The sequence below is a fragment of the Artibeus jamaicensis genome, unplaced genomic scaffold, assembly GCF_021234435.1.
Source record: "Artibeus jamaicensis isolate MK-2021 breed Jamaican fruit bat unplaced genomic scaffold, CSHL_Jam_final contig_332, whole genome shotgun sequence".
NCBI lineage: Eukaryota > Metazoa > Chordata > Mammalia > Chiroptera > Phyllostomidae > Artibeus > Artibeus jamaicensis.
This window is the reverse complement of record NW_026521788.1, coordinates 2,183,637-2,211,036: the sequence shown is the minus strand read 5'-3', so window position 1 is coordinate 2,211,036 and position 27,400 is coordinate 2,183,637. Positions and strand designations below refer to the sequence as shown.

Below are 27,400 nucleotides of genomic sequence, written 5' to 3'. Positions count from 1 at the left end.
GCTGGAATCCTGGGCTGTGTAGTCTGGCCCAAGGCTGCTATTGCTCGCTCCCAAGCTGTTCCTCCCAATTTTATCTACCATATGGGAATGTGGGACTGCCTATTCCACTGGCCTCCTAACCACTGCCAAACCAAATCCTCTCTGCCCCAGGTCACAATCTCCTCCCCTCCTTTAAATCCTTGATTGTCAAACTTCTATACAGTTTGATTTTCTGGCAGTTCTGGGTGTTTGTTTGTTTTGAGGTTAGTTGTGATCCTTCTTAGGGTTGTGCAAGAGGTGAAGCTTATCTACCTACACCCTTCACCTTGAATGAAAGTCCTGTAGTTTAGTTTTTAATTTTACTTGGAGACAAAGTAAACTGTGTCTATACAATTGCTTTCTCACTCCTGAATATGAAGTCAAATTAAGTACAAAGTGAAAAAAAATGAACCTCATTTCTAAATTACTAGTAAATCTGTTCTGGTTAGTTTCTAACTTTTCAACCTATTCACCTCAGTAATTCCAGGGTAATTTGGTAGGCTAACCATGACTGTAGTTCAGTGCATTTATACCTTATAAAGACTGATGCCTCTCTTCCCTTGAAAGTATTTTGATTATCTTTAGTAATTTGGGTTTTGTTTTTCAAGTTTTTATGTATTTATTTTAGATGGAAAGGTGGGAGAACGAGAGGGAGAGAAACATTGACTTGTGAGAGATACATCAATTGGTTGTCTCTTGCACGCCCCCAACTGGGGACCTGGCCTGCAACCCAGGCATGGGACCTGACTGGGTATTGAATCTGTGATGTTTTGGTTTGCAGGTTGGTGCTCAATGCACTGAACCACACCAGTCAGGGATTGTTTTGTTTTATAAAGCCAGAAGTTTATGAGAAAGATGTACTTAATCTTAAAATGTTTTTGATCATAAGTACATATGCAGGCATGCACATCCCTAAAATGTCCATAAACAGAACCACAGTTAATACAGTTATTTATGAATTTTTTTGTCTATTGGACATATGGAATCTGTAAAAATAAATTCTTTAATCCTTGTGCCTTTGTCTGTGATGTTAACCTATAAAAATATTTGCAAGCCTGGCTTCTTGGGAAGCATGAAATTACTCTTTAGCAAACCAAACTAGTTTCATTTGGTAATGACTTAAAAATCAAGGTGCAACTTTTTAAATTAAAAAAATTTTTTTGCTAAACTAGCAGCTTGGCAATCAAAGTGAAGGAATTTACCACTTGTTTTTCTTCTTTCCTGTATTCTGTTTTTAACCTGTGACTATGTTTATACATGCAAGAGGGGATCTGTGAATGTATATGCCCATCAGTAAACTACTTTATTAGACTATATAGATTAACTAGTGTTGATAATCACTAACTATTATAGTCAGAACTTGACTCAAGATCTAGAAAGGTACACTTCTGGGCATGAATCTCTCATTTAGCCATGCTCTGCTGACTGGGTCAACTTTTCCATTCCATTTGCATTAGTGTTACTTTGTGAATCATATTTGACAGGCAAGTTCTGGCATGAAGTTTATATTTAGTATGAAAATATACATGAAATTGAGTTGGAATCTGAGACATACTTAATCCAGGATATAAGAAAATTTAACATTTATATGTAGAGAAGGAAAGAAAGACCCAAAAAATAGACTTGACTAAGACTTTGGCTTTAGAGAACATTAACATAATTAGGTTTAGCCAGTTTTTATAAAGATAGGGACAGGGATAACAAAGGGTAAATATTCAGCTGCTTTCAATAAGTATTGGTTGGGTATATGAGTAGAATAAGGCCTTATAAATTGTCTAAATATAGAATTGGGTTTATTGGGAGCGGGGGATTGTTTTTGGCAGTGAGCCGAAGTAGGATTTCATACCAAGTTAGTGAAAGAACTCGGTGTGATGCTTCACATTTTTATTGCTTCTTTCCTGTTCTTCTTTTCTGCAACCCAAACTCATTAGCTGTGGAGATAAAAATGATGATTAAGCTGCCTACATGTAGGAATCAGATGTTCATGGTAATGATGATCAGATGTCTGATCCACACCTACCCATTTTTGAGTGGAGGTAAAAGGGGGGGACATAGCAAAAGAGTCCCGGTGAGATCTTATCCCACCCAGGCCAGTTTTATCAGTTAGGGATTTATTGCCAACTAAAATTCTGGGAAATGTTTGCATCTTGCCAATTACTCTCCGTGACTTTGGACCATTTCTCATACAAAAAGTAGATATACTCAAATATTTTAGTGCCTACATGGCCACAATTTTCTAGCTAGTAATCAGTAAGAGACAAGGTTTCTCCCCTTCTACAGAGTTTAAAACAGCAGAAGCTCTAATAATATAATGAGGTAGGTATCTTATAGGAGAAGTAGATGGTGCTATTGGATCCTCGCTTGTGAGGGGAGTGAAGATCAAGGAAGGTATCCTGCTAAATGTGAAGTTTAAGTTGAGACCTTAAGGATGAGTGGAATTTAACCAGGTGAAGAGTGGGATAAGAGTCAGAGGATGTGTAGTTTGTGAAACTCTGGAAGCAGGAGAGAGCATGATGGCACCAAGGAGGAGGTGAAATTGATTAGGCTGGAGGGTAGAATGTGGGATGGTTGAACACAGGAGGAAACATTAACCTGAATAAAACATCCTGGAATTATATAGTGTAACCCATATGTGTTACACTAAATAACTGCCAATCATTTTCCCTGCATAATTCCCACAATGGGTACTACATCTAGTACTAGTATAAAGTGCTAATATTATGTTAATTGTTTAACACAATTTTTTATTCATTCAGAGATTTTTTTATTGTATTTTTTACCTGTTGCCATTTAGTCCTCTTATGCCCCTGTACCCCCAACAATCACCACACTATAGTCCGTGTCTATGAGTCCTTTTCTCTTTTTGCTTAATTCCTCCACCCCTAACCTCCCCCACCACTTAGCTCTCATCTTGTTCTCTAGCTGTGAATTTGTCTCTTTTCCTTGTTCAATTTGTTCATTAGATTTCACATATGAGTAAAATCATGAAAAAAGTTTTTTTAGCCTCTTAAAACATGAACTTATTTATAACTTGAGTTATAGTGGTCCAGATTGTAGTTAACTTAAACCTGAAGTAAAGAGTTTGTGGTAGGAATTTTTATGTATTTTAGTTTACACTGTGCTAGACTAATGCTAAATATTCATCAAAACTTTCCAGATTTTGCCTAAGATGAGTGGAGAATAGTACAGTCCTAATTAGCAGTGGCATCTAGAAGTTTATTGACTATCTAAAAAATTTGGGATGGAGGGGAATCCCAAAGTGGATAATCTCTAAAGGACTGAAAATACTACAGTCCCCACTGTGCCCTGCTCCCTCAGTAATCCAGTTAAATAAATCTATAAATGCAAAGTAACGGGACTAAGTTACCTGTCTAACTCAATGTCTACTAGAAGACGGGTGCAAAGTAAATGAAAATAGGTGGGCCAACTTTCAGTTTAGTAAGAGATAGATGAATTGACCTTGGATGGGCCAAACTACACCTTCTGATCTTTTAAGATAGTACTAATAGTGAGCTAAAGATATGTTACTTTTTGCAACCATATCTAAAAGGTGGTACTTGTACAATTGTCAGGTGGACTGAATTTGGTCTACAGGTGCTTTCTCAGCCTTATTTTGTAATTTCGACTAAGCAGGCTTTATGTTGTGCCACTGGAGAATCTATATTTTTTTCAAATACTAATTCTTGTGATGATGATGATGATCTGTATATTCTGGAGTGGGTTTTTAAAAAAATTTGGTTGAGTTTTCATTTTTGTTTTATCATTTTATTTTATTTTCCTCTTTATTTATTGAGTTTACTTTGTAGAGCAGTTTTAGGTTCACAGCATATACCTCCTCTCCCACTCCAAACAAGGGTTCTCCCATCATTAACATCCCACACCAGAGTGCTATATTTATTACAGTCAGTGAGCCAACATTGACACATCATTATCAAAGTCCATAGTTTACAGTAAGGTGCACTCTAGTTGTTGTACATTCATTTTATGTGTTTTGACAAGTATATAATGACATCTCTTCGTTATTGCATCATACAGAATGGTTTCTCTACTCTAAACCCTTTTCCTCCATCCCTGTTCTCTAACTATTCATACTTTCTTCTCCCTGGTTGGTTTTTTATCTATAAAGTAGAATTTACTGTAGTAACTAAGCCTGTAGCCTGAGAAGACTGCTACATTTTTATCACATTTATTGTTTATAAATATAAAAGAAACACTCTTCCTCTATAGATACATCTTTGGAATGTACAAGCAACTGTTTGCAGTTTCTAGTAATGGGGTTGGAGGTTGGGTTAAAAAACGTTGCTATTGTCCAGGCTGGGTAGCTTACTTGGTTAGGGCATCATCCTAATATGCCAAGGTCATGGGTTCAATCCTCCATCAGGGCACATAAAAGAAGCAGCCAATGAGTACATAAATAACTGGAACAACAAATTAATCTCTCTCTCTCTCTCTCTCTAAAAATCAATTTAAAATTTTTAAAGTTGGTAAATAGAATGGAAAATGATAAGAAGATTATAGAAGAGTAACATTAAATTATTTGCTTGTTGCTATTACAGCTTTCCTAATTCTTTTACAATTGTCCCTAATTCTCTCTGATGAGAAAAGAAAGGGAATGTTTCAGTTTCCCTTTCTCTATCAGTGAAAAGTAGTTAAGGCATAGCAAATCAGTGAGTGGGCTCCCCTAGCCGATGATTCTGTTGTCTGTTTTAAACATCTTTCAAACTATTTTGAGAACATGTAATCCTGGCCCTGTATTTGTCATTCATTAGTTTTCCTTTGGTTAGAGAATTATAGGCAACTTTCTGAGTTATGTATTATCCCTAGAATTTATAGCTTTCTGGAATTTCGGTTGAAATTTTCAAATTTCTCTTCAGTCTCTTCCAGACAGCATTTTTTGCTTAAAAAATATGGTAGAGTGTAGTGATAGGTATTGTGAATTAGTTACTAGAATTTTTCAATTGTTTAGTCTTGCTCAGTGAGCTCATAATTTTTTTAACAAGAATAGACAATAGACAAGATTCTTTTCTCAGAATCCTGGGCACACAGTAGATACTTGGTTGGACACTATTTGACTGCTTAATTTGCCTGGACTTTTGAATTGTTGAGAAATTCCTTAGGTTGAGGTGCTAAACTGGGCTTAAGGGGATCCCTGGACCCTCTGAAATTGGAAGCAAATGTTATACCTAAATATGTATGAGTACATAGTGTGTCTTTTTAAGAAAGGAGTGTGCATAGTTTTCATCAGATTTTCAAAGGGTCCCTGACCCAAAATAGATTCAGAACATTTGCTTTAGTTCTGTACTGAACTCAAAGTACAATTTCCTAGGTTGGGTATCACTTATAATTTGTTACCTGGATTACTGGTATGCACAATAGAATTTAAATTCTGGTCATCCAGCACAGCGGCAGTAATTTGAATAATCTTTCACATTTCCCCCACAAAGCAGTAATATATAATATAACCAAGGGATGTTGCTGGTTAGAGCTTGCCTTCATGTGAAGAACGATTTTAACATATTTCAAGTAAAATTTAGTGTTGTTGATCATAATCAGACTTTCTCCAGCTTCCCAGTAATTATATTGCCATTCAGTTTCTCCAAACCACTGGAATAATAAGTATGGTACCCTTCCTCTAAAATGTTGTCAGAATTTATCACTAGTTGAACCTTTTTGATAAAGCTATAGTCTTTCCATGGTAATGGTTTGGGATTGTCTTATAACTCTTCAGATAAGCTAATACTTGTGAATTATGTGCTGTAGCTAAAATTCTGTTTTTGTTTTCAGAATTCTTCATCTTGGCTTATACCTATTCTGCCTGATATGCTGCGACACATTTTTCAGTTTTGTGTTTTAGAAAGTAGCCAGGAAATTCTGGACCTCATTCACAAGGTACACAATGAATTTATCTGTACTACTTTTTCCCAGTAACTCGGTGCTTTTAAATTTTTTTCATAATTCCTATACTGTAGTTGGTCAGGGGGTTTTAAGAAATTAGAAATCATCTTAAGAGATTTGAAAAGTCTGGAGATCTACAAAGTGAGACAAGGAAATAGTTTTTTATGCAATATAGTAGCTTAAGTCCTGGTGGGCTATGCTTCTTTCTCTTATATGACCATCTGTGCCAGCATTTTAAGTACTTTCTGAGAGTCTCAGTACAGAAAATAAAATGAAAGAAAGACTGCTTTTCTCTATCACTCATCTTGCTATTTATCAGAATGCATATTGATCTGCCAGGTATCTTTTGGGATTTGTTGATAATATGTAGAGTCTGATTGTCATCGTTTAGTCTTGTACTTCTTTGCCTTACTTAGCAAGATTGGTTATATGTGTTGGAATCTTTAAAGAGGACCCATTTGATATATTTAAGAACAATTATGGGGGGGAATGGCACTGTTGTACCTTTAAAACTTATTAAATTAGTCTTGAATTATTGGCCTCTGAGATGGCTTATTGATAACAGTCTTAGATTAATAGTGGTGGTATTTCTACCACTGTTTTTTATACCAGACCTATCCCATTTAATGTCAGGCATTGAGTAAGAGAACATATTGAGTAAGATCATGAATTAAGACTTATATTGTTCTTAATTTATACTAGGATATTATAAACTTTAAAGCTAGCAGAGGATATTTATCAGGAACTCTTATATCCTGAAGTGAGAGTTGAATATAGGGCTGTGTTAGTATTGAGTTTTATGATGTACACAAAGGATTTTAGTGACTTTCTGAGATTTTGACAACTCAGTTATTTTTATGGGTATCTTTTAAATGACATTCTTAAAATACTGAAGAAAATTCTTTGTATTCCTTTTCTTTTTAACTTTCTCTTTTATTACATTTTAGTATACAGACCTACTAAAAAAATCCCTGTATTTAAAAAAAGACCTCTATATTGAATTTTAAAATTAATCTGTATGCTATTTCTGAATTAATTTTTTCAATTCAGTATCTCTAAAAATAAGTTAGGCTTTATTAGTCTTTACTAGAAAAATTTCACTTTCATGTTCCCCTTTCACTGTGTAGGTTTGGATGGAATTGCTGAGCAAGGCTTCAGTTCAGTATGTAGTAGCAGCTGCTTGTCCGTGGATGGGTGCATGGCTTTGCTTAATGATGCAGCCTTCACATTTACCTATTGATTTAAATATGTTGCTGGAAGTAAAGGCTAGAACCAAGGTAGGTGAAGCGGGACACACTATATTTGTATGTTCAGTTCATAATTATTAATATGGTAACCATATATGAAATCTGTATTTTATTATAAGTGTGATTTTCTTTAACTTAAAGAATAAGTATTAGGATCTTGACAAAATGCATAGTAATTTTTATCTAGTAAAATATTGTGAAAAGAACTGTATTTTACTGAGGTTATAACAAATGAGAATATTTTTGATGTTGCTATTTATTAAGCCTTAATGATTAATCTTTATTACTACGTTTTGGTGGGGTGTTTTTTTTTGTTGTTTGTTTGTTTCTTATTTCCTCTAGGAGAAAACAGGTGGTAAGATACGCCAAAGCCAAAGCCAGAGTAAAGAAGTACTGCAGGAATACATTGCAGGCGCAGACACCATCATGGAAGACCCTGCCACCAGGGACTTTGTGGTCATGCGAGCCAGAATGATGGCAGCCAAGTGAGTATACATAAATTCAAAAGTCCCTTAACCCAGAGATGCCTCTAATGTGTCTATCAATTCTTCCTCATCACACTAGTTACAAAGTAGGAAAAAATTAATGTGTAAGAAAACTTCTAATTTTTGGAAATTTTAAATAGAGTTTATATATTTTTATGAAGATTGGAGTTACGTCTTCTTGAGACAAGTTATAGCTTCAGTAGGCCTAACTGCACCTCAGGTAGCTTCTATAGTCACTTCTTTTTTTTCTCCTTTTTAGATTGTTAGGAGCACTTTGTTGCTGTATTTGTGATCCAAGTGTAAATGTCGTAACCCAAGAAATTAAACCAGCTGAATCCCTTGGCCAGTTACTACTCTTCCATTTGAACTCCAAATCTGCCTTACAGAGAATTAGTGTTGCTTTGGTAATCTGTGAATGGGCTGCTTTACAAAAGGTAAGATTTTACCCAAAAAATAATGAAGTCATAATAAGTAAACCAATTTTCATTAGTTGTTAGGATTGTTTTCATTATATTTTATAAACAGAAAAGCTAATATTTTCTTTCTATAAAAATCCAACAACTATAGAAAAGTATCCCAAATTATAATGAAACATTGTTTCTCTCATTTGCCTTTAACCCTGGACTTTTTTCTTAGAGTCCCAGTCTTATAAACCTGAGACTTATTAGTTATACCTATACTTAATATTTGGTCTTGATCCTACAATCTGTTAAGAAATATCCTTCCTAAAAATACATGTATGCATGGAAGTAGTCCATAAACTATTGGTCATTCATTCCTTTATATTTCTCTCAGATATCACTGAAAACTACGAAAAATAAGAGGCTTTGAATACTAGAGATCCACTTATATGAGTAGTCTAGCAAGGGCAGAATTTTTGGTCACAGAAAGAAGAATCTCAACATTTAAGCCAAAATCTTTATGTTTCCAAATAATCCATGCCCTTGCAGCACCTTTAACTTCTAGTAAGATGCATGATTTTGTGTTAAGACTTGCTTCTGTAAATTAAAGAAACTTCCTGCTGGCTTTGTTTATTCCATTGGCTGGAATTCTGGAAATTTAACTGTCTGCACTTGCTGTGAGAGTTGCTTATTACTGCCTCTTAGCAGTTTGTCAAAGTTTTGTCTAAAAGTAATTGAGCCGTGCTCTATTGCAACTGAGACCCTAGCTTTGCTTCTGAAAAGAAGCAAGGCTCCTCTGTTTTTAGTCAGGACTCGGTGTGCTGGAGAGGCAGTGATGCTGTGTTTTTGTGCCTCTCAGACTCAGCAGCAAGTGTTGACAGTTCGGTTTCTGGACCCTCACAGAGCTTCTCTGGACTTACTCTGTGAAGCCCAGGCTGATCACCCAGATCCCACAGAACCCCTCATGGCTCATCACTGAGGCCATTCCCCCTCTGGTTGGGACAGGCAACAACCAGAGAGAATGGGAAGGGTTAGTTAAATTTGGGGGCAGGTAAGTAGCTTTTAAATTATATATCCATTTCTACAGTATAGCATGTGAAACTATGGGTTCAACTGTTAAGAAATCTAATATTGAGTTTTAAATAACATTTTTAGTGCATGCTAAGTGTTCTTATATGACTGATTTATTTTAAAGTTACGTAATTTTAAATCTGTAAACTTGGAATAAATTTAGAGTAAAATAACAGTAATTAGTTGGAAAATGTAATGGAATTTTAATAGTTCCATGTGCATGTTCTGTAGTCATTCATATTAAAATTTTAGAGTAGTTTGGTTGTGATACCTTTTTTCTGTGCAACTAACTATATTATAGGAGATAACAGAACATAAGTTCAACATCAGTAGGAATTTAGAACTTGGTAGTTTGCAACTAAAGATTTATGCATCTCTAGAATTATGTTTATTTGCTCTGAATATTTGTTGTCTGTTATATTTTAGGAGTGTAAAGCTGTTACGCTAGCTGTGCAGCCACGTTTACTTGATATCCTTTCAGAACATTTATATTATGATGAAATTGCCGTCCCATTCACACGAATGCAGAATGAATGTAAACAGCTTATTTCATCATTAGCTGATGCACATATTGAAGTTGGTAGTAGAATAAACAACAATGTTTTTACAATAGATCAAGCTAATGACCTGGTGAGTAAAGAAGTAACTTTCTTAATATTAGATAGAGTATAAAATAAAGATTAGAAACTTGTCATCATGTTTACCACAAAGCACTAATTTGTTGACTCTATCTGAGGCTAGGTTTCCTGGCATCCCTTTAGAAAGTTATTTCATTGTATTGACTTCTTGAAGTAAGGGTATAGGGAAGGAATTTTTTTTTTTTAAATCTCGGATTCTGGCAAGCTAATGTGCTTTTATAAGAACAGCTATTACATTTTTTTGTTATTTCTCTGTCTTTTGCTTAAGACTGGCAGAGTATAGGAAAAAAACTGCTTTTATAAGTTCCCGAGTATTTCTCCTCCCCCCCTCACAACTTATAATGAAAATATTCAAACATCAAATATAACAAAATTACACAGTGAACATTACATGCATGTACTCACCAACTAGATTCTACAGTTAACATTTATCACATATATATGCAACTGACTACCCCTCTATCTAATCAACAGTCCAGCTTAATTTTTTGGTGCATTTTAAACTTGCAGATAATCAGTGAACTTCCCCATGTACATCATTAACTGAAATTCAGATCTTAAAAGGACTATTTGATGCATGTTAACAGATGCATATATCTCTGAAACCCAACTCCCTGTCAAGATACAGTCAGTATCATCACCACTTCCCCATCATCCCTACCTCTCCCTGCCCTCAAGTAACGATTATTACAGTTTTTTTGCCACCATAGGTTTACTGTTGCCTACTTTAGAATTTTATATAAATGGAATCATATCTCTGCTGATTGGCATAAGGATTTTTTTCAGCATGATGTTTTGAAAAATCATCCATGTTGTTATATGTATCAATAATTCTTTTTTTTATTACCAAGTTTTATTTCATTGTATAAATACACCGCAATTAGATTAAGCCCTTCTCCTGTTGAACACTTGGGCTGTTCTAAGTTTTTGACTGTTATGAACAGAGCTGCTATAAACTCATGCATAAGTCTTTGTAGATAGTATATTTTCATATTCTTGGGTAAATACATAGTAGAATTGCAGGGTAGTAGAATAGGTACTTATTTAATTTTATAAAAAGTAGCAAACCTTTTCCCAAAGTGGCTATATAGCATTTCTTCTAACCAAGAATATGTGAGAATTCTTCTCGTTCCACATCATCACTCTATTTTGATGTAGTTACTCCTTTTAATTTTTGCCATTCTGGTGGTTGTGTGATAGTGTCATTTGGGTCACATTTTTGTATTTCTTCAATGACTAATATGTTCAGCACTTTTTTATGTCTTTGTGGTCATTTGTAGGCCTTCCTTTCTGAAGTGTCTGTTTAAATCTTTTGTCTGTTTTTAATTAGGCTGTCTTTATTGTCGAGTTGTAGGAGTTTTTTTTTAATTTTTTTATTTTATTGATTATGCCATTACAGTTGTTCTATTTCCCCCTTCATTCCCCTCCACCCTGCACCCCCTGCCCCACCATTCCCCCCTTTAGTTTATGACCATGTGTCTCAAGTTCTTTAGATTCTGTATTTCCCATACTATTCTACCCCCCATCTATTTTCTACCTACCACCTATGCTACTTATTTCCTGTACCTTCTATCTTCTTTTTCTTAGATAAGTCCCTTTAACATTTCATATAATAAGGGCTTGGTGATGATGAACTCCTTGAATTTGATCTTATCTGAGAAGCACTTTATCTGTCCTTCCATTCTAAATGAAAGCTTTGCTAGATAGAGTAATCTTGGTTGTGGGTCTTTGAATTTCATGACTTGGTATACCTCTTTCCAGCCCCTAATCTTGCCTGTAAGGTCTCTTTTGAGAAATCAGCTGACAGTCTGATGGGAACTCCTTTATAGGTGACTGTCCCCTTATTTCTGCTGCTTCTAGGATTCTCTCCTCCATTTTAATCTTGGATAATATAATTATGATGTGCCTTGGTGTGTTCCTTCTTGGGTCCAAGTTCTTTGGGACTCTCTGAGTTTCCTGGGTTTCCTGGAAGTCTGTTCCCTTTGCCAGATTGAGGAAGTTCTTCTTTATTATTTGTTCAAATAAGTTTTCTAGTAGTGGCTGTTCCTCTTCCCCTTCTGGTACCCCTATAATTCGGATGTTGGAACATTTAAAGATGTCCTGGAGGTTCCTAAGTGTCTTTTTATTTTTTTTTTTGAATTCTTGTTTCTTTTCTGGTTGTGTGTTTCTTTCTTCTGATCCACTCCACTGATCTGAGTCCTAGTTTTCTTCCCATCACTATTGGTTCCCTGTACATTTTTCTTTATTTCACTTAGCATAGCCTTTATTTTTTCATCTAATTTGCCACCGAATTCAACCAGTTCTGTGAGCATCCTGATCACCAGTGCTTTGAACTGTGCATATGACAGGTTGTCTACCTCTTCATTGCTTAGTTGTATTTTTTTCTGGAGCTTTGATCTGTTCTTTTGTTTGGGCCATTTTTTTGTCTTGACATGCCTGTTATGTAGTCAGGGGTGGAGGCTTAGGTGTTCACCAGGGCAGGGGTAACCCAGTCACTAGGTTGTGACACTGTATGTGGGGCAGGGGTCTGAGAGGGAACAATGGTGCTTGCCCTGCTCTCTGCCCCAGTTCAGTCCCTTCTGCTGCTTCCTTCAAGCATATTGGACCCTCCTGGTGCTGATTCCTGTACGGGTGGATTTGTGTACCTTGTGGGCCCCTGCGGGTCTTTCCAACGAACTCTTCTGTGAGGCTGGGAGTCTCTCCCAGCACCTAAACCCCCACAGGTGTTTTCAGTTGGTGTTTCAAGGCTTTATTTCTCAGCGCTGGGACCCTGGGTTGTGTGGCCTATCCTGCTCCTGTTCACCTGGTTTATCTGCATGCGAATGTGGGACCACTAGATCCGCCAGCCACCTTGTGCACTGTGCCCCTCCACAATCCTCTGCCTCACTCTGTCCTCCCGCTGCTGCCTGCATACCTGGGTCTGCCAGCCATGGCTTTTTTTGCCGCCACCCTATTCCGCCCCTCCTACCCATCTGGATGAATGTGTCTACTTTAACTCCTTGGCTGTAGGACTTCTATACAGTTCAGTTTTCTGTCAGTACTGGTTGTTTTTTGTTTCTAAATTTTCGTTGTCCTTATTTTGGTTGTTTTAAGGAGGCACAGTGTGTCTGTCTACCTATGCCTCCATCTTGGCCAGAAGTCCCTTTTCATTTTCTTAATGGTGTCTTTAGATGAGCAGATATTTTTATTTTGAAGAAGTCTTAATTTATCAGTGTTTTATGGTTATTGTGTTCTGTGATCTGCTAAGGTGCCATTTCTAAGTGGTGAAGGTATTCACACACATTTTCTTTTAAAACTTTGCAGTTTTAGCTTGTATGTTTAGATTTTCATCCATATTGAATGTGTAGTGTGAAGTAGAGTTTGGATTTTGGTGTTTTTGTTTTTTTTTCCATAAAGTTACCCAGTTTTTCTATTTTTTCCCAGCATCCTTTCCCCCATTGAATTGCTCTGGCACCTTGGTCAAAAATTTGTTGAAGTGTGGTTCTTTGTCCAGGCTCTACTTGTTCAATCTACTTGTCTCTCCTTATGCTATCACCAGTGTCTGGTTATTATAGCTTTCTGTATGTAGTAAGTCTTACTTTGAGGTCAGTTAGATTGTGTAAATGAGTATTTCTGTTTTCGTTTTTTTTTTTTTTTTTTTTTTTTTTTTTTTACTTAGAGGATTAGAAACTGAGCCACTCACTTGTGTTCATCCCTGTGAAATAGCAATCTTCATTTCTTATCCCCCTTTCTAATTAAAAAGTAATATAGTTGAATTTTGTGTTCTTACCAGTGATAGAAATCTAAAATTGTTAATTTTTTCTGTGTTCTTTTATAAAAAGTTTTTCTGTAATTTCTTTTTTCACGTCCCTTTTTTTTGTTGTTGTTTGCCTTGAATGAAATGTCAAAATTTCTTTATGGTCTGGGTTCCTGTACTGCTGTCTCTGGCAACTTTTCTTTTTAAAAAGCTTTTGTTATTGAGACTTCTTACTCACTAGTGAAATCACTGTTCTGTTCCATCAAATTTTTTAGTTCGGCTACTTTATTAGTTCAGCTGCTTTAACCTGGGATATCAGACTCTGTGGAAGAGTATTGAGGAAAGGGAAATTTTACTTTATTTTATTTTGCTTTTCCTTTTTAAAAAAGATTTTTTTTTCCTTTTTAGAGAGAAGGGAAGGGAGGGAGGGAGGGAGAGAAAGTACCATCAGTGTGTGGTTGCCTCTTGCACACCTTAGTTTTATGAAATGCAATGTCTAACCCCTTTTTTCTCAAAAAAAGAAATACAATGACTTGAAGTCGAGAATGTGGATACCACCTACCTCACACACATACTCATTCTTAGACTATAAAGAATTCTGCACCCACTTTTTAGCCAGCACATATACAGTACTGTGGTAAGGTACACCAAGGGTGGGCTCGAGACCTAGGCTCCATCTTTCTTATTGGTCGCAAAGGCCAAGCTGCCTTTTATAACAGAGTGCTACAGTTGAAACTAGTTTCTCCTTCTCTTTCAAACTAGTCATTCCATTCAACACTGACCAAAAGACAGAAAAGAAGCCTCTCCTGGGAAGAGATAATTTCTTTTTTTTTTTAAGCAAGTAAATTCATCGTTTTTTCCTCTCTTCCAAGATGGCCAGCATTATGGTTTTCTGTAAAGTGAGTGCTTACTTAGCTTACTAACAGCGTTGCTGCTGGCAACTGCAGGTGCAGCTGCTGCTGTGGCTGGACTTTCACTGTGGTGTGCTTTCAAGCCTCACTCATCCTGTTTGGGAAAGCCCAAACATTCAGCATCCATGCACACTCCTCACTTCTGGGTTTTTGTAAAAGATTGGAGATTTTCAGTGGGGTGGTCTTAGGTTATCATCCCAGTTGTAACAGATCAACCTTGGTTCTTCAGTTTCCTCAATTTTTTGTTGCCCTCATGGCAAGGGTTTTTGCTTTGTTAGTCTTCGAACTCCAACTTTCAGTTAACAGTTCATAGATCATTGGCCTAGCTTCTACTATTTTCAGTACATCGAGGGAAGGGAAATTTTAAAACTTTAATCTTGGCCTTGGCTGAGAGTCCCTACCCTCTGTATCTTTCATCAAATCCGTATTTTTTTCAAATATAGGCATTTCTTTATGGTCTTTCTTTGTCTCTCACCATTCTCACAATTTGGTTCCTGTCCATGTGCCATACGCTCTCTTCTCTTGATCTTTTTTATGTTCTTATATTGGGCATTTTTACTCGGATATCTCATTGTCACTCCAAATTAACACAACCATAAACTGGATTTTTTTAAATAGAAAAATGCCACTTTTATCCACACTCAGAAATTTTGTTAACATTTTCTTGAAAAAAGTCTCATATATTTATCCTTTCTTGGTTTCCATTGCTACAACTTAGTCAAAGGACTTAGTACTTTATGACTAGATCCTAACATATCTCTTAGCCTCCAGGCAGCCTCTGGTTCGTTTCATTCTGGATGCTGTGCCAGGTGGTAAAGTCTTCTAGTGCCACTCTGAATGCATCTTTCCCCTGCTTAGAAACAGTATTTTCTTTTTTCTTGATTTTAGTTCTTTTTTTTCCTTACTTTCAGCACCTTCTTTAAATTTCTCATCTCTTTTCTCGTCATTATTTCTTAGGCATCCTCCACTTAAACTTAGTTAGCTTTCCTCTTGCAGAAAAATAGACCACACTCACTTTCTGGGTCTCACTTGTTCTCACTTCTTTTCTTGAGCTCCTAGTTCCTTTGCCAGGAGTTTCCTACCTCAACCCTCTGTGCTCACACCAAGTTCATCTCTTGACATTCCTCCATCTGTGCCCTGTGCTCAGGACAAGATAAGCTGTTTCCAGTTCCTTAGACAAATGTCCCACTTTCCACTCCCTAACTCGCTGTTTGCCAAGATGTCCCTACAGCTGTCCTTTACTTTTTATTATTTTATTGTTGTTCAAGTACAGTTTTCTGTCTTTTACTCCCATCCCACTCCCCAGCTCTCCCCACCTCCCTCCCATTTCCACCCCCCCTTCTTTTTGTCCATGTGTCCTTTAAATTTGTTCCTGCAAACCCTTCTCCTTTCCCCCTGAAATTCCCTCCCCTCTCCCTTCTGGTCACTCCTTCTTTAAAAATCGAGCACCGGTGTTAATCTTCTGGCAGGCCTCCACTAATCTTGTCACCAAGAAAGAGTTATGCAACTCATGCGCCCACAGCAATTTACACTTACCTCGGTTATATTTTATGTCATCTTAAGTGTTTTCTTATATATCTGTCTTTCACATAAGTCTGTGCATTTTTTTAATGTGTAAAGACATCTTTTAGTATACTCAATAAATATTAGTTGAACGAAGGAATGTCAGTGAATTTGAGATAACTGGAAAACTTTCCTCAGTTGCCTAGACAGAAGCATAGTGTATTTATGACAGTGTTCTCAAACTGCTAGCAGTGAAACCCTGTTTCAAATAAATTTTATTCAGACCTTGAATAAATAAAACAGTGGTATGTGGTCATGTTCCTTAGCAGTGACCAGATTGACATCAAGCAGATATAGCTTAATTTTAAGTCTTTGGTGGTATTTCATAATGATAAAAGAAGGTCTTATTTGTGTGCCTGTTTTGATTTTCATAATAAGGGGCCAGCATTATCAGCCTTGTCCATAATGGAATTAATCATTTCTAAGTATGAACAGTTAGGTTCTCCATTAAAAAAATTGTAGGTTCTTCAATGTTACAGGCTTTTCTGGCCCATATTGATCAGACTGGATCTATTTATGGAACCTCTTTATGATTACAGTTACCTGTCAAACAAGAGACGGTTTTTGTTATGTAAGCCATTACCCAATCTTTACATGGTAGTTAAAAAGCATACTCACATAAAAATAGGTTCATAAATATTTGTAGCAATATTATTCATAATGGCTAAAAGGTGGGAGCAACTCAGATGTTCATGAACTAGTGGATGGATAAATACAATGTAGTATATCCATGTATTGGTATATTAGTTGGCAAAAAAGGGAATGAAGAACTCATATACATGCTACAACATTGGTGAATCATGAAAGCATTATACTAAATAAAAGAAACTCGTCACTACAGATTACATGTTGTATTAGTCCATTCATATGAGATGTCCAGAATGGGCAAATCTATAAAGATAGAAAGTGGATAAATGGTTAGATAAGGCTGGAGGAGACGAGGAATGATTGCTAATAGGTATGAGTTTTATATTGGCAATGATGAAAATGTTCTAAAATTGTGGCAATGTTTACACAGTTCTAAATATAGTCAAAACCATTGAATTGTATACTTTAAATGGATGTATTGTATGTGAATTATATGTGAATAATATTGTTAAAAACAGTCTTTTAAGTGGGGTTTATGAAATGGTCTGATGCCACAGTCTTACAACTTTAGGCAGTTCTTGATAATTAAAGAATTAATGACGATTGTACCCTTCTCCCCCCTGTCTTCCCCCCACCCCATTATTTGAACATTTTTTACTGGAAGGGAAGCCACAGCTACCCTAAAAGTTTTTGAGAAGAATATTTGTTTTCTAAGAGGAAGTTTGTGAGTTTTGCTATTCCTTAATTAACAGTTAGTTTATATTTGCTTACAGCTTTCTTATTTGACTGAAGTACTGTGGGGATGTTGAATGTAATTTTCTCTCAAACTTATTAGATATATATAAGGGATTGATAATTTTTTTCTCAAGAGATTGTGTCTTTCTTAAAGAATATAATGCTAATTTTAAGTCAGATTAAAATGTAGTTGGGACTTTTAGAAATTTATTTAGTTTACGGAATACTAAAATAATACCAGATATTGAGAAACTTAAAATTGAAACAGAAAGCTTGCTGTGTGCCCTTAAGGAGTTTATGAGCCACTTTGGGGTTGATGTCATTAATGATTTTATTTTCTTTTTTTACTAGGTCACTACTGTTTTTAATGAAGTCACATCGTCTTTTGAATTAAATCTTCAAGTGTCACAGCAGTTAGATAGTAAACGACAGCAGGTCCAAATGACAATTACAGAGACCAACCAGGAGTGGCAAGTGTTGCAGTTGAGAGTGCATACTTTTGCTGCATGTGCAGTTGTGAGCTTGCAGCAGCTTCCAGAGAAACTAAATCCTATCATAAAACCTTTAATGGAGACAATTAAAAAGGAAGAAAATACACTCGTGCAAAACTATGCGGCTCAGTCCATAGCCAGACTACTCCAGCAGTGCACAACGAGGACACCCTGTCCCAATTCAAAAATTGTTAAAAACCTTTGTAGCTCGCTTTGTGTGGACCCCTATCTAACTCCTTGTGTTACATGTCCAGTACCAACACAAAGTGGCCAGGAAAATTCCAAAGGTATATATCTAAACTATTTACTTATAAGTACACTTTAAGCACACATCTTATTTATGTTAGAGCTTTTCCCATTTTAAGAGAATTTGCACATACTGCTAATCAAATCACAACCCTCTAAACTCAAATTAGCTGTTCATAAAAGGCCTGATATATAAAGATGACTGAAATCTCAGATGGGTGTTAACCCTTCCATTTCAAGATCATCATTATAGGGTTTACTGTGAGTGGGGTAGAAAACTTAATAATATCAAATGTTAAAGTTCTTCCTATAAAACTCTGGTTTCTCTAATTATATGTTTATGAAATAAGTGAATTCTATTACCTTTAGCAAATAACCCTTAACCAAAGTTTCTGTTTTCATCTGGAGAATTTATATGAAAAACAAGAACTGCTCTCCAGGCTAGTCTCAAAGGTCAATGTTTCTTCACACCCCTTAGTCCTATACTATTTATTTATTATATTCAAAAGATAATAGACTTACAAGTTGGGCACAATATACATGTTGAAAATACTTTTGAGTGAATTGGAAGAGGAACACAGTGGACATTTTGAATACCAACATTGTAAAACAGGGATAGGATGACTCCAGTCCCTAGCCCAAACCTCAGTGTTGTAAGAGGCAGCAGTACTGTCAGTGTTTCTGAATTCATGATAACTATGGATATTTCTTATAGAGAACCTTCTTGCAGTGTTTTTTTACTGTTTATACCTAGGAACATATATTTTTAAAAATATAGTTGAAGGTACAATTATTCTTCCACATGATAGTTCTTACTACATGATCTTACAACTTTGATTGTATCAAGTATGAACTTATGCAGATATTAAAACACTTAACTTAATTTTCTAAATTACTGACAATTTTATTACCATTTCATTGTCTAAAGGAGATGTTCTTGGCCTATAAAAATTGAGGCTTCAAAGACATAGATTTAAAATATGTTGTTTTTTGAGCAGGAAGCATTTGGTCACATATGCATAAAAGTTTACCTTTTTTCCTTATTAGGATCCAACTCTGAAAAAGATGGAATGCACCATACTGTCACCAAGCACAGAGGTATAATCACACTCTACAGGCATCAGAAAGCTGCCTTTGCTATCACAAGTAGGCGAGGTCCTACCCCCAAAGCAGTGAAAGCTCAAATAGCAGATCTTCCTGCAGGAAGTAGTGGAAATATCCTTGTAGAACTTGATGAGGTAAGTAGTTTTTTCTTTGAATACTCTGTTGTTGGTGGGTTTTTTATTTTATTTTATTTATTTATTTTTAGAGAGAGGGGAAGGGAAGGGAAAGAGGGTGAGAAACATTGATCAGTTGCCTCTCAAATGTGCTCCAACCAGGAACTGAACAGACAACACCAGGAATCAAATTGGTGACCTTTAGCTTTGTGGAATGCTACCCAACCAACTGAGCCTCACCAGCTGGGCTGAACACTCTTCTTTTTAAACAAATGTCTTTCAGATTGAGAGCTAAATTGTTAATTGTCATATCAGCTTTTAGAATTGTATTTTTTTTACTTTTTAAGTAAAAGAACTGGGATTAAAACATTTTGGAATACAACAATATGGTCAAGAAAAACTTCAAGCTTCTTCAGATTTCTCATGCCTCAAATTTTTATCAGCTTAACTTTGATTATCTCTCTGTAGGCAAGAAACCCTCTTGGTACATAAGTCATTCATAAGTATAAACTAATTCACTCCTAGAGCACTGACTGGAGATGTTAAATAACAATGGAAGCTGATTTTTCTCAGTACTATCAGTGTCAGGAATTATTCTTAATACTCAGAGCATAAGTTTTTAAGTGTCAGAGAATTGTCACCTATCTCCCTTTCAGTCAACCTGGAATTTATTAAATGTGTGTTGTGAGGTAGGGACCTAAATTTATTCTCTCCTATGAATAGCCAGTTATCCCACTATTGAATCCTTTCCTCATTGACTCATAATGGTATCTCTGTTACATATCATGCTTTAGTGTATACAATATGAAGATCTATTTGGGCTTTCTATTCTGTTTAATCGGTCTACTTATTCTATAGTAAATATTTTTTAAAGACGATAAAAGTGGTTTTTAAAAATATTACAGCAACATTACCGACAGTGGAATGAATGCTCTAGAGCTCTTTTGGTTGCAAGGTATAGGAACTTACCTGAGTTCAGCACTAAATCGTCAATGTTAGAAGCCATATATTTAATATATTTTTATAAAATATAGGTGTATTTAAGTTTTTAAAATCAAAACTTAGCTTATTGTCTGTTTCTTTTAAAATATTCTATGAATGAAGGCTTTTTCACTAATTATATTCTTCTGTGTTTTTTATATGTATACCTGTGTGGTTTGCATAGTTCTTCCACTTGAAAATAATTTGTAAAATATTTATCTTTCTGGGGAAACAGTTTTTTTTTGTATTTAATTATAGTAAAATTATTGCTAGGTAGAGGTTATTAATCTTATGTAGATTAAACAGATGCTCTTATTCTCTCCCTTAAGCAAATATGAATAAGGGCATATCATTTTATCTCATAATTTTCTCTTTAGAGGTTAAGTTTCTTTGGGGTAGGGACAAAACTATTGCTTATTCCCAACCCAAAGCAGTATTTGATTTTGGACATTTAAAAAAATCTAGTTTGGAATTTATGCCACTATAAATTTAATTTTTGAGAAGTATGTATAATTGTAATAAATATATTCAGTAATTATTTAATTGGTTATTGGTAAGTAACATTGTATTCTTAGATGGTTACTTTTATAGTTTCTTCATAAAATGTAAAACGCATTATACTTTTTTCTGAAATTCTTTTTTCAACAACATTTAATTTTAGGCCCAGAAACCTTACCTGGTACAACGAAGAGGAGCTGAATTTGCGTTGACAACTATAGTGAAGCATTTTGGTGGTGAAATGGCAGTGAAGTTGCCACATCTCTGGGATGCTATGGTTGGGCCATTGAGAAACACAATTGATATAAATAATTTTGGTTTGTACATGTTTTTCTCAGTTGGGTTTTTAACAAATGTCAGTATATATTTATTACATGCATATTATAAAATAAAAATGCTAATACCTGTTTATCTTAGACTTAATGATAAGTTTTAAAATGGAAGGTTAGTTAAAAGCATTTATTTTCATTTTCTTTTTTATTTTTATTTTTTCTATTACATATTTAGAAAGATATTTGAAATGGATCCTTATGTTGAACTTTTTTAGTTGCTTTAAGTGTACCTCAACACTTAAATTAAAGGCATAGCATTTTCACACCAAAAAAGCAAAATAGACTGTCCCCATGGTAGTTGAGAAGGTGCTACATTTTTTTGTGGGCTCTAGGTTTTGTAAACTTATTTGCAAGGTGATATGCACTTAAATCAATGTATTTTAATAGATGGAAAATCTCTCCTGGAAAAGGGAGACGGCCCTGCTCAAGAATTGGTGAATTCTCTGCAAGTTTTTGAAATAGCAGCAGCATCAATGGATTCTGAGCTTCATCCCTTGGTAATTAACTAATGTGAAGTGTATTTTTTTTCTGTTAAAACAAGTGGTTTTATGGCTTGAAAAATGCAACTTGATATCATCCCTAGCAATTCCATTTTATTTTGTAGGGTATATCTAGATTCCTTCCTTACTGACAGCACAATTTTTCTGGGATTTGAGGCAGAGTTGAGTGCATAAATGATAGAAAAATCCACTCTGGGATCTTTGAATACAGGGTAGTAGGGACAGGTCTCTGATGACAGAGATGCTGATTGTACACAAGAAAGAAAGCTGTGACCTGTTCATTTGTACCATCTTAATATAGATTTAAGAAAGGAAGGTCATGGATAATAAAACATCTTCCTAAGAGATATGTAAATGTAGAAGGAAGTTATCTGAACAAGATGAAACTAGTCACTGGCAAAGCTAGAACACTAATTTGTATTTTTTGACTATTAAAATATTTCTTACAAAAAATTGGGACAGAAGGAGGAAGACTATAGAGAATTATCTGGCTTCTTCATGTAAAATGTATCATTTTTTCCCTACATAGCTGCAATAGGAAGCTCTCTGAAATTTATAGGGTTTTAAATCCAGTTCTCTGTAGCTAATATAAAAGGGAGAATCTAGGGGAGAGTAGAGAAGAATAAACTTTTTCTGTTTAGACACTAATAAAGTATGTTCTTTAGCTTCTTAAATTTCTATGATTTATCATTAGTAAAGAAGGACAGAATCCATCCACAAAAAACCTGCATTCACCTGAATTGTAAGGCTATTGTGTTGTGCAGGTACCTGGTTCTTATCAACACTAATCCTGCAGCATACGTTTAATAATGGGATATATCATGCCAATATAGTTGTAAGACTATAATAAGCCAGGAAGTCAGAGTGGAAAATACACCTATCAAATTGTGGTCCCTACAGCAAAATCAGGATCCACTCAACCTAGTGAATAAAAAGTATGTACTTAAATCCAAGCCACAGCTACCAGATTTGAAAGGAGCTGGTGATATGTGGTATCATTTTCTTAGCCTCAGTAGGAGAGTCTTGCCAAGTACCTTTTGATGTATTCCCTGTTAATTCTGGAAAGAATTGTATGTTCTCTAATACCTAAGAGAGGATACCAAGCAGGGAAGTTCTGCACCTTTTGAAAAGAGTTAATAATACCTTAGTTTGGATTAATTTTTTATTGAGGATGCTTTGACAGTAATGTTTTGAGGTAATTGGAGGTATATTTTAAATAGTTTCCCCAATGAGTATTCTGATTGTCTTAAACTTTCTGTTTTTAGTTGGTACAGCATTTGCCTCATCTTTATATGTGCCTTCAGTACCCCAGCACTGCAGTGAGACACATGGCTGCTCGTTGTGTGGGGATCATGAGCAAAATAGCTACCATGGAAACAATGAGTATTTTTTTGGAGAAGGTTCTTCCATGGCTGGGAGCAATTGATGACAATATCAAGCAAGAGGGTGCAATTGAAGCACTTGCCTGTATCCTTTTTTGTTTTGACAAACTATTCATCAATTATATTCATTTTACTTAAGGATGACTAAAATAAAATTGATTTATTCAAATATGCACATAAATAATCTGCCTTGTTCGAAAGAGAAAATGACTTTATATTTTATTTTGAAGTAATTTTTACATTATAAATACATTGAAGGATGTTTATATTTTTCATTGGAGGTTTTTACACAAAAAGTTTGAAGAATTGCTACTTAAGGAAATCAAAATTTTAATAGGCAAAAATAATTTTATATACTGTGTGAACTATATTTAGTAATTGAATTATTTCATTTATAATTAATCTCTTATTAATATTAATCAGATACACCCTGGCTGGTGTGGCTAGTGGATTTAGCGACAGCCTGCGAACTGGAAGGTCACCAGTTTGATTCCTGGTTGGAGCACATGCCTGGGTTGCAGGCCAGGTCCCCAGTTGGGGGTGTGTGAGAGGCAGCTGGTTGACGTTTCTCTTGCACAATAATGTCTCTTTTTTTTCTCCCTTCCTTCCCCTCTCTCTAAAAAATAAAGAAATAAGTAAATAAAATATTTAAAATATATATTAATCAGATACTATATAGCTAGTCCTTGGGCGGGGGGGCAAAAAACCCCAGAATTTCTTTATAAAAAATTGTGTATTCTTACATGTTTAAACTTTAAGTCATCTTCAAAATACTTTCCATTTGAGGCAATAAATCTATTGAGACTTTTTTTGGAATGCTCAAAGTAGTTTTTGAACTCACTGATTTTGATACCTTTTAGTGCTTATTCTTCTTCTTCTTCTTCTTTTTTTTTTTTTTTTTTTTGCCTCTTCCACATTAGCAGAACATTCCCTTTGAGTACTTTTTTCACCTGAGAAAACCAAAAAGTGTTGCTTGGGGCAAAACAAAAACATCTTGCTTGGGGCAAGATGAGGTGAATAGGGAGGGTGGGGTAAGGGGTAATGCTGTTTTTGCTCAGAAACTGCCAACACTCAGTGCAGTGTGGCAGGTGTGCTCATAAATCACCCACCATGAAATGGGCAGATGTATCGAAAGAGTCTTCAAAAACAATTCACTGCAGCCAAATGCAGCCTCTCATAACAACACCAGCTGGTATACTGCTACAGATGGGTTCCTAGAACACTCACCTAGCAGGAGAAGCCTGTACAATAAGGGGCCTACCCTCCAGATAACAATTTCTTTTTTTTTTTTAGTTTCTCGTATTAAAAAAACATTGTTTCCTGAGTTGGTTCATTAATTGTATGCAATATGACTGCATGTACTAAATTACTAGTAATATATAGGCAAGCTATTTGCTAAAAGGGTCTGGCATCCACTTACAATCTTTAACATGAGGTACCTGAAGCATATTTCTTTTTAAATATATATTTATTGATTATACTATTACAGTTGGCCCAATTATCCCCCCTTTGCCCCTCTTCACCCAGTACCCCCCACTTCCTTAAGCAAACCTTACACCATTGTTCATGTCAGTGGGTCATGCATATATGTTCTTCAGCTATTCCCTTTTCTATACTGTACTTTACATCCCAATAACTATTCTGTAACTACCTACTTGTACTTCCCAATACCTCCACCCCTTCCGAGAACCCCTCACCTCTGGCAACCATCAAAACATTGTTCTACGTATCTATGCATCTGTTTCTGTTCTGCTTCTTTGTTTAGTTTATATTTTAGGTTTGATTGTTAATACCTGTTTATTGCCATCATATTGTTCATAGTTTTGATCTTAAATAAGTCCCTTTAACATGTCATATAATAGTGGTTTGGTAATGATGAATTCCTTTAGCTTTTTCTCTCCTGAGATGTTCTTTATCTGCTCTTCAATTCTAAATGATAGCTTTGTTGAGTAGAGTAATCTTGGTTGCAGGTCCTTGCTTTTCATAATTTTGAGTATTTCTTGCCAATCCCTTCTAGCCTACAAAATTTATTTTGAGAAATCAGCTGACAGTATTATGGGAATTCTCTGTAGGTAACTAACTGCTTTTCTCTTGCTTTTAGATTTTTTTAAAGATTTTATATATTTATCTTTAGAGGGGAAGGGAAGGAGAGAGGAAGAGAAACATCAATATATGGTTGCCCTTCGTGCATCCCCTGCTGGGAACTGGCCTGCAGGGAACCAGCCTGCAACCCAGGCATGTGCCCTGATTGGGAATCGAACCGCAATTGTCTGGTTCGCAGGCCTGCGTTCAATCCACTGAGCTACACCAGCCAGGGCTAGATTCTCTTTTTTAAAAAAATGTACTTATTTTGAGATGGCTAGGGAGGGAGAGGGGGGAAAAACATCAATGTGCAATTGCCTCTCATGTGCCAAAAACTGGGGGTCAATCCACAATCTAGGCATGTGCCCCAACTGGGAATTGAACTGGCAATCTTTTGGTTCACAGGCTGGCACTTAATCCATTGAATCACACCAGCCAGGACAAGATTCTCTCTTTATCTTTAACTTGGCATTTTAATCATGATATGTCTTGATGTGGGCTTCTTTGCGTCTATCTTGTTTGGGACTCTGTTCATCCCTCTATTCTTTGTGGACTTGTCTGTTTTCTTTACCAAATGAGAGAAGTTTTCTTTCAATATTTTTTCAAATAAGTTTCCAATTGTTGCTGCTCTTCTTCTGGCACCCCTATGATGCAAATGTTGGAATGCTTGAAGTTGTCCCAGAGGCTCCTTATACTATCCTAATTTTTTTTGGATTCTTTTTTCTTCTTGCTGTTCTGATTGGTTGTTTTTTTCTTTCTTATGTTCCAAATCATTGATTTGATTCTCTACTTCATCCACTCTACTGTTGTTTTCCTGTAAATTGTTATTTATCTCAATTAGTATATCCTTCAGTTTTGACTGGATCTTTTTTATGCTGATGAGGTACTCACTAAGTTCCTTGAGCATCCTTATCAGTGTTTTGAACTCTGCATCTGAGATATAATCTCCCTTTGGTTTAGTTCTTTTTCTGGAGTTTTGATCTGGAGATTTGAGCCATGTTTCTTTGTTTTCTTATTTTGGAAGGCTTCTTGTATTTCTGTGTATTAGGTAGAGCTGCTACTACTCCCTGTCTTGGTAGCATTGCCTAATGTAGCAGGTGTCTTGTAGGGTCAAGTGGTACAGCCTCCCCTATCACCCAAGTTGGGTACTCAAGGTGAGCCCTCTGTCTAGGCTGAGTACACCCTCCTCTTATAGTTGAGCCTTGATTGCTGTTGACAGGTCAGTGGGAGGGATTTATTCAGGCTGGTCAGCTGCAAGAACTGGCTGTGACCACTGACCACCAACTTCCCTCTGTGGAAGATCAGCTATGCAGGATAGAACAAAGCAGGACTTATTTCAGCAGGGCTCTGGTGCCCACTGAGTCCACCCCTTGGGTGTGTTGCTTGTGGAGGTGGTTGGGTGGTGGTACTCTGACATGATCTGTAGCTGTCTACTGGGTGTACAGGCTATGGGGCTTTTCTGGGAGGTGTGGGCCAAGGTCAGCCACTGCCTGTATTCTATCTAGGGTCACTTGGCATAAACTATAAAGCAATATGCAAATGGTTGCTACTTGTGCTGGGCTTGGTGATGCCCAAGCATGGCCAGATTGTGAACCAAGGCCAGCTGCTTATAGTGCCAGGCCTGGGGCCACTTAGCAAGAGGTACAGGGGCTGCTGAGACCAGCTGCTGCTTGTTTGAGAGGATCTAGGTTGATTTGAAGCATGAGCCAAGAAATGTGTATGGAAAAGTCACTATTAATAGCTTGGGTCAGTCTGTAAGTGGGGTGCAGCAGGACCCCTGGGAATCACCAGGGAAGGTCAGACAGTATGGTGGATTCTCATATAGTGCCTGCTGCTCTGTGGCTCTGTATGGGAAGGGTTCAGAAAAGGAACAGTGGCCTCTCCCAGTAAGAAAGCTGTCTCCCAGCTCTTGCCTACATGCCAGACATTTCAGTTCTTCCCTGTATGCCTGTCAAGCTATTGCCCCAGTGCTGGAGCTCAGAAGGAATGAGTCTAAGTCTGTGCATGTGGCATTAAACAGGAACTGTTTGGAAATCCAACAGTCTTCCAGTGACTCAATCCAACTGGTTTTTACAACCAGAAGTTATGGGGACTTATCTTTTTGGTTCTGGAACCCTAGGCTGGGGGGCCTAGTGTAGGGCTGGGACCTCTAACTCCCAAGATAGTCCTTCCAATGTTTTTCCACCACACGTGGGTGTGGGACCATACCATTCCACCACTCTGCCTCTCCACCCTTCCTAGCAGTCTGGATGGATGTGGTTTCTTCTTTAATTCCTTAATTGTAGAACTTCCATTCAGCTTGATTTTTGGTGGTTCTGAGTGATGGTTCTGTAGTTTAGTTGTAATTTTGATGTGGTTGTGTGAGTATGCGAGGCGTGTTTAC

General features: G+C 36.3%; 1 protein-coding gene across 4 annotated transcripts in view; it reads left to right on the top strand.

The window, feature by feature from the left end:
• BTAF1 (B-TFIID TATA-box binding protein associated factor 1) overlaps positions 1 to 27,400 on the top strand; it is a 116,866-nt gene that overhangs the window by 61,137 nt on the left and 28,329 nt on the right. For all 4 annotated transcript variants that reach the window (XM_037156691.2, XM_037156692.2, XM_037156694.2 and 1 more), the window contains 10 exons: positions 5,803 to 5,907; positions 7,041 to 7,190; positions 7,503 to 7,645; positions 7,905 to 8,079; positions 9,544 to 9,747; positions 17,640 to 18,066; positions 19,073 to 19,263; positions 20,885 to 21,038; positions 21,441 to 21,550; positions 22,819 to 23,020. In XM_037156691.2, the coding sequence (XP_037012586.2) occupies positions 5,803 to 5,907; positions 7,041 to 7,190; positions 7,503 to 7,645; positions 7,905 to 8,079; positions 9,544 to 9,747; positions 17,640 to 18,066; positions 19,073 to 19,263; positions 20,885 to 21,038; positions 21,441 to 21,550; positions 22,819 to 23,020 (1,861 nt within the window). The remainder of the gene's footprint in view (positions 1 to 5,802; positions 5,908 to 7,040; positions 7,191 to 7,502; positions 7,646 to 7,904; positions 8,080 to 9,543; positions 9,748 to 17,639; positions 18,067 to 19,072; positions 19,264 to 20,884; positions 21,039 to 21,440; positions 21,551 to 22,818; positions 23,021 to 27,400) is intronic.